General features: G+C 47.6%; 1 protein-coding gene across 4 annotated transcripts in view; it reads left to right on the top strand.

Annotated features, from left to right (window-relative positions):
• The first annotated feature begins 1,481 nt into the window (after positions 1–1,481).
• Positions 1,482–11,194, top strand: part of CCDC85A (coiled-coil domain containing 85A) — a 69,317-nt gene continuing 59,604 nt past the window's right edge. For 3 of the 4 annotated variants that reach the window (XM_059840540.1, XM_059840539.1, XM_059840541.1), the window contains exons 1-2: positions 1,483–2,257; positions 4,785–5,700. In XM_059840540.1, the coding sequence (XP_059696523.1) occupies positions 2,039–2,257; positions 4,785–5,700 (1,135 nt within the window). In that variant the 5' untranslated portion in view covers positions 1,483–2,038. Of the gene's footprint in view, positions 2,258–4,784; positions 5,701–11,194 lie in introns of all 4 variants that reach the window. The other variant, XM_059840538.1, reaches the window with a different exon arrangement.

Here is an 11,194-nt window from a genome sequence, read left to right as displayed (position 1 = left end):
GAAAAAAATCAGAGGATTTAAGAGAGTGATAGAGTTTGCAGAGAAAATAAAATTTTCACACAACACTTGGTGCTGCTCAAGAAATGGGATTTCATGCTGGCAAAGCTCTGTGCTTGGCTGGAGCTCTTATTGACAGTGATGGGCTTTGGGGTTCCTCCTGCAGCTGAGCCACCCTCCTGTGGCACAGGTATTCCTTGGAATAGGAGCAGAGGATCCTGAGCTGCAGGCTGAACCTGTGGGGGCAGCTCAAGTGGGATTCCCATGCCAGGACCCATCCTGGATGGAACCAGAGTGTCTGGAGGTACATGGAAAATGGATCAGCTGAAAGAACATCTCTTCATGACAGTTGGGAAGGGAGAACATGGAGGACTTGGGTGGGGAAGAGTCCAAGTGTAGCCCACGATGGATAGGAGCAGGAGAACTTTTATTGTGGTCAAGCTGGCAGTTTGAGGAGAGCACTAGCAGTAAGAACAAAGGGACAGTGTTTGATTTAACCATTCCAGCAGCAGCTTTTAAACAGGACTAAGAGCAGAAAATAATCCTTGGTCTGGTCCTCTGGCATTGGCAGGAAAATGCCGAGGGAGCCAGCTGGGACAGTGACGTGGGACAGGTTCTGCAGCTGCCTGTGCAGAGCCAGCTACAACCCTGTGATCTGCCGGTGCTGGCATTAACTACTTCAATTTTCCCCTCAAGTACTAGAAATATTCTTTAATACTACATAATTCTAAAATTGCAGAACTGGAGGTAGGAAGGGCCCATTAAGCGAGGCAGCCTCCTCTGCCCGCAGGGGGGTTGTTCAGGGGGAACTTTGTGATTGAAAAATAGGGATTAAACCAATTACTCACCTAACAGTTTCAGTTCATCCACCTCTGCCTCTGAGATCTGCCGTCTCATCTTTCTTTGTAAGCAGCATGAATGGATTATCAAGTTTCATTCTCAAATCATCTGCAAGGCAGATTTATGCAGAGTCTTTATATCTCTAAGCGAATTGGGGAATGTGATTCTCTTGCCACACCGCGGCTGAGTATTCTTAGGGAAGGTGTATAAGCAGCCTAAGCCTAATTCCTGTGAGGGGTTTAGCTCACGACATGCGACTTTCAGCTGGAGTAAGGAGCTGCCCTCAGGCTCGGTGCGAGCCCGTCCGTGCCTGCGAGCTGCGCTGAGCCGAGGCGGCGCTGCCCGGCGGTGATGTAATGTGTCTCACCTCCCGCCAGCCGCGCTGCTGGATGCTCGGGCGGCTGCGTTTGTGCCTCCATTCGGCGGGGCGCGGCGGTCACCGGCCGGGAGGGCCGGGACGCTGCCGCAGGTGTGTGTGTCCGTCCCTCGGGTGTGTCCGTCCCGCCCGCCGCCCCGGGATGGTCCCGGCCGCGCTGGCGGCCATCGGCCGGCAGGGGGCGCCCGCGAGCCGCGCGGGGCCCGCGCCGCCCCCGCCCGCACGTGGCGCGCGCCCCGCTGAAAAGCCGCGAGCGGCCCCGCGCCCGCCACTGGCGCCGGCAGCGCCCGATCCGCTCCGTCCTTCCCGCTCATTCCCGCTCATTCCCGCTCCTCCGCCGCCGCCCGGCCCGCTCTGCCCACCGTCATGGTGCGCGGCATCGGCACTTCGCATCCTCCCCTGCATCCCGCAGCCCGGGGGCGGCGGGTACCGTGAGAGCCACCGCGCATCCCCGGCGCTGCGGCGAGGACCGGGCGCACGCAGCTGGAGCTGACCTGTTGCAAGAGCTGGGCTTGTCTCGGGAATCTTTTTGTCTAGGTCTTTTTTCTTTTCTTTTTTTTTTTTTTTTTCCTTCTCGACAGGGGAAGTTTGCTCCCCAGCCCGTGGCCCGGCTTCCTCCACACCCTTTCCTCCTCCTTTTCCTCCTTTTTTCCAGGATCCGCTGCTTGGGGCCAGAAGAGGTCTCCCTCGTTCCCCCCGGCCCAGCACTGGAGCTGGGGGCACCCCGCGGGCTCCGGGCTCGCCCTTTCCCCCGGCGGCGGCGGCGGGGCGGCCCCGGGAGTGCGGGGAGGCTCCGCGAGTGCCCCGGGCTGCCGGGCCGCCACCATGTCCAAAGTGGCGGCGGAAAGTTGCGGGGCAGCGCCGGCCGAGGACTTGTCCAAGGTGTCGGACGAGGAGCTGCTGAAGTGGAGCAAGGAGGAGCTGATCCGCAGCCTCCGCCGCGCCGAGGCCGAGAAGATGAGCGCGATGCTGGACCACAGCAACCTCATCCGCGAGGTGAACCGCCGCCTCCAGCTCCACCTCGGCGAGATCCGCGGCTTGAAGGTAGCGGGGTGGGCAGGGTGGGACCCCTGAAGTTTGTGCGGTGTCTCCCGCCGGGAGCAATCTCGTCAGGTGGATGGGCTGGGAGGAGCCGCTCCCGAGAACCGCATGAAAAGTGGATGAGGACCGGGGTGAATAGCGTCTGATCCCGCTTAATAATCAAGTGTCCGGCTAAAGGATGACCAGCTATTCGGCAGGCTGTGGGGCACGGCTGGTTTATGCTCTGCCCCGGTATTCTTTTGGGTTGATAAAAACGCTGAAGTCTTGTCAGCTTTGTGTTAGACTTCCTTGGTTGTGAGTGAGGTTAAATGATCCTGCCTGAAGTGCACAGAAATGAGGGTTTCTGTAGCTCACGCTGTTTTCTGTCACTATTTTCGGACAGACTTAGTCTGTCAGGCAGGCTGGTAGGCTGCTGGAGAGAGCTGGTCGTTTCCAGGATGCAGTGCAGCGTGTGGCAGGTGATGGCAAACCCTTGGGCTTGGGTTTGGGATGAACAGAACCAATCCCTAATGTCTGTAAAAACATCTGGTAACACATCTCTGATCGAGCCATTCTTAGCTTGTGTTCCTGCAGGCTGCAGTCAGAGGCAGACCAAGCCTGTAGTGGCTTATCCACTCTTAATTTCACTCTCTTGGTGGATGAGAAGCTTAGTCCCTAATGCTTCCTTCCCACTTCTGAGGACTGGGAAGAAAGTGTTACTATTTACAGAGCAATACCTTGCTTGTGGATTATAGACCTAGAAAGTTATCTTTGAGTAGGCAGGACTGCAGAGCATTTTCTGGCTTATGGCTTTGAGAATTTTCAGGAAATTCCTTCAGTGAGGTGAGGTTGGAGGGAAGGAGAGAAGAGACAGAGATGCAGTGTGGGCTTTTGAATTATTACAGGAAAGTGCATTAGAAGAGAGCTGTGCACTTGTAGAATGGCTTTAAACGATAGAATTATTGAGAAAGTGTCTTTGATAATAGCATGGCATGAAATAAATAGCTCGTGGGGGAAGGCAGTTCCTGCCTCCCAAGTTTCTGTGTTCTGCAAAGGATGTGTGTCCCTTTGGTGGTGTCTGAGGGTAAAAAAGACCCGCCCATTTTGAGTAAAACTGAAGCTCCTATTTTAAATGTAAGTTCACTTACAACAATAGTATCTTTCTCCCACTTTCATGCAAAAGTATTTGGATTTCTGCATCTTCTAGATAACTGACCAAACACACTTCAGAGGGGTAGGACAGAGTCACAAATTCCTCTCTCCATTCCAAACTCCTTGAGTCTTGTTTGACTTCCTCCTTTTGTTCAGATGCCTCAGCTGGAACTTCCAGAAAGAATCTGGGAGAAGGAGGTTTTTTGAGCTCTGTGTTGGTGTCTGGGAATCTCCCTCCTTTGTCCTGTGTGAAATAACTGCTCCATGAGTAAGAATGCCCAGCTGGATGGGTGTCTCCTTCTTCTCACTGAGGAATTGTGGACTTCCACAACTTTTTTTTATTCCACTGTGGGATCATTTCAAACATCTCTCACTAGCAGAGGTTTTTAAGGACACCTTAAAGCCTCAGAATTTTTTTTCCATTGTCAAGTACAGGTTGAAATTGTTAAAATTCCAAGTTACTTTGAAGCAAAAATCAGACAAACACAGTCATTCATGCACCTAGATCCAGTGAAGTTACAAAAGCTGAAATGGTGTTTCCATAAGACTGACTTTTTAACAACTTTGGCTAATCTCTGCTTGTAATGTCATACATAAGAAAAGGATATGTAGATGATGGGAGAAAGATAAATATGGTCACAAGTCCAAGCTAGAAGGATAAAATACTGAAAATGCTTTTATTCTGCTGCAGTAATGCCCTGACCATTTTTACTTCAGAGCATTTGCTTCAGACTGTTTCTCACTTAGGGCAGGGCATAGAATCATGTATTTCATTTTGTTAAGGGTGGGAAAAAAAAAAAAAATCTGTTTAAGCAGATTATTTCATTTCAGAGTGGTTGAAGCAGTCCTGGTTAAGTGATAACTGACAAGGCTTTTATGCCAATCAGAAACAAAATCCAGCAAACCCCTATCTTTAAAAACTCTCTAAAATGGTCATCTTTATATGTGACTGTGCTTTAGGGAGTATAAGTGTTAATAATTAATTATTTAAGAGAGATTACAATTTCTGATGTACCTTGCACTTTTATTTAGCAATAACTCGCAGGTGAATATTTCTCAGGGGAGCGAGATCATCATGAGAGCACTTACAATCTTTGCCCAATTTGGGAGCTAAATTGCTCTGATATTTAGCATGAAAATTAATTAAGCACCTGAAACTTTTCTGCTGTATCAGAAATTAGAAATTAGCTCCAAGCTAAGGGAAGTTTTTGCTGGACAGCAGCTTTGTTTGCTCAAAGCATGGGGCTGTTACAACGTGCCAGATCTACACATGGAATTATTTATGCCTCACTGGAGTGCTTAAACATGAGTTTGCAGCAGTGCTGTCCACTGGCCTGTGTAACAGTTTAACATCAATTCCTTTAGACACCCCTCTGCCATGATGATCTTTCTTTTAAAGGACATCAACCAGAAGCTGCAGGAAGATAACCAGGAGCTGAGGGACCTCTGCTGCTTCCTGGATGACGACCGGCAGAAGGGCAAGAGGGTGTCCCGCGAGTGGCAGCGGCTGGGCAGGTACAGCGCCAGTGTCATGCACAAGGAGGTGGCCTTGTACCTGCAGAAGCTGAAAGAGCTGGAAGTGAGGCAAGAAGAGGTGGTTAAGGAGAACCTGGAGCTGAAGGAGTTGTGTGTGTTGCTGGATGAGGAGAAGAGTGGGGGAGCAGGCAGCCGGAGCTCCATCGACAGCCAGATCAGCCTGTGCCAGCTGACTGCCACCAGCGCCTACATCAGAGATGTTGGGGATGGCAGCAGCACCTCCAGCACGGGCAGCACAGACAGCCCAGACCATCACAAACACCACCCAAGCACCAGTCCAGAACACCTGCAGAAACCTCGGGGGGAAGGAAGCCCTGAGCATCAGAAACACAGGAGTATCAGCCCGGAGCACCTGCAGAAGCCCAGGAGTTCTGGCAGTCCTGATCATCACCTGAAGGGGCCCAGCCCTGAGCATCACAAAACCATTGTCAAAGTACCTGAACAACAAAAGCACAGCAGCAGCAGCCCAGAAACTATCCCAAAGCACGTTTTGAGTAGTAGTCCTGAACACTTTCAAAAGCAGAGGCCTGGTGGTAGCCCTGAGCACCAAAAGCACAGCGGTGGCAGCCCAGATCACCTTCAGAAGCACACGCCCAGTGGAAGTACAGAGCACCTGCACAAGGTGAGGGGTACGAGCCCAGAGCATCTCAAACAACACTATGGAGGGAGCCCAGAGCACCTCAAACACCTCAGCGGAGGCAGCAGAGAAGGGACCCTCAGGAGACAAGTGACAGATGAGCTGTCCCCTCACCACAGGAGTTTGTACAACGGAATGAATGGTGGGTCAATACTTGGAGCAAAAGCTCCCTTTGAAAATTGCTAAGGTAGTTTTGGTGTTATTCCAGCTGTTTCTGCAGCAGGAATGATGTTTGATGTGAAATGAAAGGCAATGAGTCTGGTGTTACCATTATTCCTTTAGCAGATGATTTCACTGGAGTACACGTTTGTCCATCCAGCAGGTGTGGGGTAGAGTAAAGAAGTAGGGGGTGAGTTCAATTTTGAGTGTTGGTGTAGGGTATCAAGGAGAAGATCTCAGCCCTGACCCTGCTCTGTGGTTGGTAGATGTAAACTGTTTGTCCCTAGGTGGATTTGTGTTTGCATAAGAGAGGAATTGCATTATGTTTCTTGTCCTGCTTATATCTGAGTCAGCAGAGTGGAGGTGAGTGTCTCCAATTTCATTTCCACCTTCCTAATCTGCTTTGTCTGTAGCTTTAAAGGTTTTAAAATTTCCTGTTTATTGATTGAAGGCTTCTTTTATTCTTATCCATAAACTTTGGAAAAGACCCCAGATGAAGAGAAGGCTCAATAGGAATGAATCTGATGGCTCCTTTCAAAGCCTTGAGTTTGCATATTTTTAATCGTAACAAATTAAAAATTTAGGAAGATCAAGAAGGGGTTTCTTTGCTGTTGTTATTGCTGCCTTTTAGAAAGGTTTCCAATGAACATGCCTAGTTTTTAAGTGCAGTGTATCCTGACTGATGGAAATAAATTATTTGTCTTAGGAGAGTCACAATGTAAGTATCTTGTTATTTTGAAAGGCACAAAGTTCAGCCATCCCAGTCTGCTGTAGAAATAACACATTTTAGACTTAGCACAATTCCTATAGCCTGCTACTAATTATTTCTTCCATGTGCTTTGGGATGTTCCCATGAAGGCAATTAGTGTCCTAGTTGAAAACCCTTTTCTCAGACCTTTACACTTAGATTTGAACTCAAGCTCTGCAGAAAGTGATGATTTTGCCTCAGCAAATTGTCTTGGGTGAAGCTCCTGTGTTTCCATTCCATAAGCAGCTGTGAGAAGCTGTGTTGGCATCAGTGGAAGTGGCCACTTGTTGGATCTGCTTGTGAGATGGGTGCTGTCCTCAACCTTTGTCACACTGGTCCAGTGACCTGTTGGGATTAACTTGCACCATGCCTTCAGCTGGCCCCTCTCTGCAGGGGCAAAGCCACATTGTTTTCAGTGAAATGTGTATTTTTGACAGGGCTGACCAACCCCAACATGGTAAGTGTAGAGACTCCTGTTTCTAAAGACTTGGAAATGATTAAAAAGGTGAGTGTGTGACAAATATGTGAAGATGTGCAATACAGAAGTTATTCAAGTTGGTCTTACACAACTTCCATTCAATGCTGTATTTTTCTCCATTCAGATTTCTGGGTTTACTATTGACCTTCTGTAAGTAGCATGAAGTATGGAACAGACTTCCTAAAAATGACTTCTTTCTTGCACCCATGATGTTCATCAGTCCGCCACAGTTTATGTAGGAAGGTGATCCAAGGTTTCAAGTATATGTTTTTAAAACTCACTCACAGGGGAAGGAAGATATGGGTTTTCTGCTACCAGCACTGTAGACTTTGTTTTTAGTGTTTTAGTTTTTTTTTCTCCAAGTAGCCTTGTTAAGAACCATTTTCCTAACAGAGCAGTGAAAGCAGTTGTTACTTAATTTCTGAGTTGACTGGCATCCATTGTGCAGCATATTTCAGCTGTCAAAAGATTGGACTCAGGCCACAAGGTGCTGGAGAGGGCAGCTGGTGCTCTGGGAGGCTCTTTATTGACTTTAATCAGAGCTTTGCCTGCCCTGTGCTTTATAGAATCACTTCTACAGAGAAGTCCTCTTTGTTTTGACAACTTCTCTCACCAGAAAGTTGTCAAATCTCTCTTCTTTCATATTTATATAATTTGATGCAAGCTTGAGGTTTAATTCTGACATCTGTCTGACCTTGATCAAACTTGGTAAGACTCTTGACAGCTCTGTTGTGAAGAAAAGGATTTAAACTTCAGGGAAATACTTGGTCTTCACAGCAAGGCTGAATCCTTCTGGGTATGTTGTGTTCTGATTTTGTCAGCTACTGTAAAGTTATGGGGAACAGTTAATAAGGAAGTGCTGGTCATTATAAATTGTTATTGTTGTGAAAATAATGTGTAAATCTGAATTTGGATGTTCTGGGTGTACCCTGACCCTGCCAGCTGAGAGTAGGCAATAAAAATCCCGAGCTTGTTGTAAAGAATGCTGAGATTGTGACAATGGGAGTTAGGAAATGGCCTGGAAACCTGGCTCTGAACTCTGCTGAGCAGCACAAAAGGACAATATTTGTTTGTGATCCCAAAGCCATGCAGTACATACAGTATTGTATCACGTTGGTACAATCCAGTTTGTTTTCAAATTTGGAGTATCTCTAGCTGGCAGATGTTTGCACATCTGTGTCACCAGTTTGCATAAGTTCCAAACTTATTGTAGTTCTTGTGGGCTGTCATGTGAGCAGTGAAGAGTGAAGTGCTGGTAACCCTAAATGATGAATGGCAGAGACAAACATGTTTTGATATTTAAAGGAGTAAAATAAAATATTTTGACTATGTAGTCAGAATTTACCAGAGTCAGTACAAGCCTGTCCCATCTTCCTTGGTCTGAGCTGGGCTCTGGATCATGTCTGAGAGAAGTTATTCCTCTGCATGTCAAACCTCATTCCAAAAGTGCTGTACTCTCTACTTGGAACTGCTGTTCCTAATTGGAACCATGCTTGGGACCAGCCTGGCCATTCCTGGAGAAGTGGGAGCTTCTAGCAGCTCCCATGCAGCTGGATTTGCAATCCTGTCAGCACCTGGTGAGCACAGGGAAGCAGTGGATTCCACAGGGGGGTGTTAGCTCTCCCAGAGCTGGGGCTGGAGGTGTGGGGGATGGAGCAGAGGGTCTGCAGGCTCCTGACAGAGTGGGGCTGCAGTCAGAGCAGCTGCAGTGTAACATTCCAATGCCATGTGATGTGCAGCTGGAGCTGCTTTGCAGGATGTGTTTATGCATTAATCATTGGCCTTCATGCATGTTTTAAGCTATGGGGGAAGTTACCTCAGCCTCTCTCACAGGCACAGCTGGAGGAATAAAGGATGAGGTGATAACATTTCCTTTCATAATTCTTCTCATCTTCTGTGCTCAAAGGTTTGATCTTGGTATTTTTTCTTGTATGACATGTCAGCTTTCATTTATAAGATTTATAAGGCTTTAAAAATACCCTCTACTTCATGGTTCTCCTACATATTTTCCTGAAATGTGTCCTTAGACTTTGGAGTGACAGAAGATGGGATGGGAGAGCTAAATTTGGCCTGGTGCCTGTTATTTGAAAACACATGTATTTAATTCTAGAGGTTTTAACCAAATAAAGCATGATAACAATCTTTTGCAGTAATCACACCTAAATGTTCTGGGTAATGAGAACAGAAGGATTTGGGATAGAAAGATTGCTGAAATTAGATGAGAAAATACCAGCAGTAAAAACATTTTGAGAAGAGAGCATTAATAGACCCTAGAAGAATACTTGACAGTTTAGCTCTGACACAGATATCTGGGGTGTAAGTGCCTCTATAAATTGATCTGCTTTCAGCATTTGCAGTCTTAAGTGTTGGTTTTTTAATCTGGTTTATTTTCAACTTTCTATTTTAAGAAGTCCTTTGTTTTACTCTGAGCTTTGACTTTTGTGTGAAAGGAAGGTATCCAAAGGCTTTCATGTGTGCTTCTTGCTTCCTGCTGAGGTTATTAATGAAGAGAAGTCAAACTGCTGACTAACAGCTCCTGTACTGCTGGAGGTGTGAGGGCTCTTACAGAACAAATGCAGCATCACCTCTCCTTGAGCAAAGGTGTTTGTAGGCTAAAGAGAAACTCAGCATAAATTTTGGACACTTTCTCTTATAAATGCATTTGTGAGAAAGAAAATTAAATTAGAAACCACTGCACTGAGTAAAAAGGGGAAACTGCAGTGTGACTCCAGAGAGAAAAACCTCCTAACAATGTTACTGAGTTAACTGATACCCTCTCTGTGCAAACAGCTCCCCTTTGCTGGCTGAAGAGTGGGATGATGTCATGTTTCCATGTATGTTTTCTTACAGTTCATGTTTCTTCAAGTTGAAATGCAAATAATCTGCCTGTCATTAATGGCACTGCACAGCACTGTGTGTGTGATTTGACCTGTCCTGGTGGCACCCAGCACTGCACAGCTGGGAGCCTGGGCCAGCATTGCTTCCTTTTCAGAGAGTAACCAAAGGCTACCAGCATCAGTAGAATTTTTTTCCTTGACAGTATGGAGTGATGTCATGTTTATTTGAGGTATTTAATTTAGAAGTGTAGAGCTCTGAAGTTTTGTCAGTCAGTCTTTCAATTGAGCTCTGTAGGTTTGATGTCAAACTTGCAAATTGTTTCTAGCTGTTAGACACTGTAAGAGAACTGGGGCATGAGTTGTGAATATGGATGTGACTACAGCACACTGCATTTATTACCCAACTTGGTTTTTTTGGGAGTGATTTATCATGTTGAAAATGTGTTTTGTAGTATCAAAACAATGAGCCTACTAGAAACCCACATTGTAGGACTTTTGGGAGAGGTTTATAATTCCATATCCTTAACTTTTCTGACATAACTCCTTTTGATGTGAATGTTTTAGTGTGCAGTGGATCATCCTTCCAGCAAAACTCTGGGAATGTTAATGGCAGAGTGATGCCTCTCCTTATGGATTTCACAGGTTGTCTGGATGTTCAGCACTGATTCCTGCCCAGCTCAGAGGCTGATCCAAGGTGCTGGGGGCAGGGCTTGCTCTTGGTGCTGTGGCACTGCTGGCTGCAGTGGGATGTGCAGGGGGACTCAGCTGCACAGCCCCTCCTGCTGCAAGACTGAGAACACCTCAGCACCTTCTGGGAAGCCACTGCTTCCAAGTTTTATTGGCTTTTCCTTTCTCCCCGAGGCTGCATATCCTGCTACACAGGCGGCTGTTTTGCACTGAGCACTTAATGCTAATTCAGCCGTTCTCTGATGGAACAGAATAGACACATTCCCTTTAAGCCATCTCCAGCGTACCTGCTCTCTCTGGGACCAAGGTCCCTGGCAGTCGGTGCTGCCGCCAGGGATTTGGGAGCTGCTCCCGTGGTTCCCAGAGCGAAGCCCCGTGCAGTGACTCCCTGCGGCCCCGGGCAGCGCCCGTCTCTCCCGAGCGGGACGGAGAGGAGGAGCCGTGCTGGCTCCGAGACTGGAGACGTGTGGCCATCTCTCGTGTCTGGAGCGTCCCCTGGAAGTTCCCTGACCCCGGGGCTCCGGAAGGGGAGGGCGGCTGATGGATCCTGGCGCCAGGAGCCATCGTGTCCCCGCAAACACCCTGCGAGCCAGCCCTGCTCCCTCCCCCTGACTGTGGTACTGGGACACCATATTAATCTTTCTTCTGTTTTCTTTATTTCGTTGGGCATTTCTGAGAAACAATGTGTTTTCTGAGTGGTGAGTGGGAGTTTGTTTTGGTGTGTACA

The sequence above is a fragment of the Haemorhous mexicanus genome, chromosome 3, assembly GCF_027477595.1.
Source record: "Haemorhous mexicanus isolate bHaeMex1 chromosome 3, bHaeMex1.pri, whole genome shotgun sequence".
NCBI lineage: Eukaryota > Metazoa > Chordata > Aves > Passeriformes > Fringillidae > Haemorhous > Haemorhous mexicanus.
This window is presented reverse-complemented; position numbering and strand designations above follow the sequence as displayed.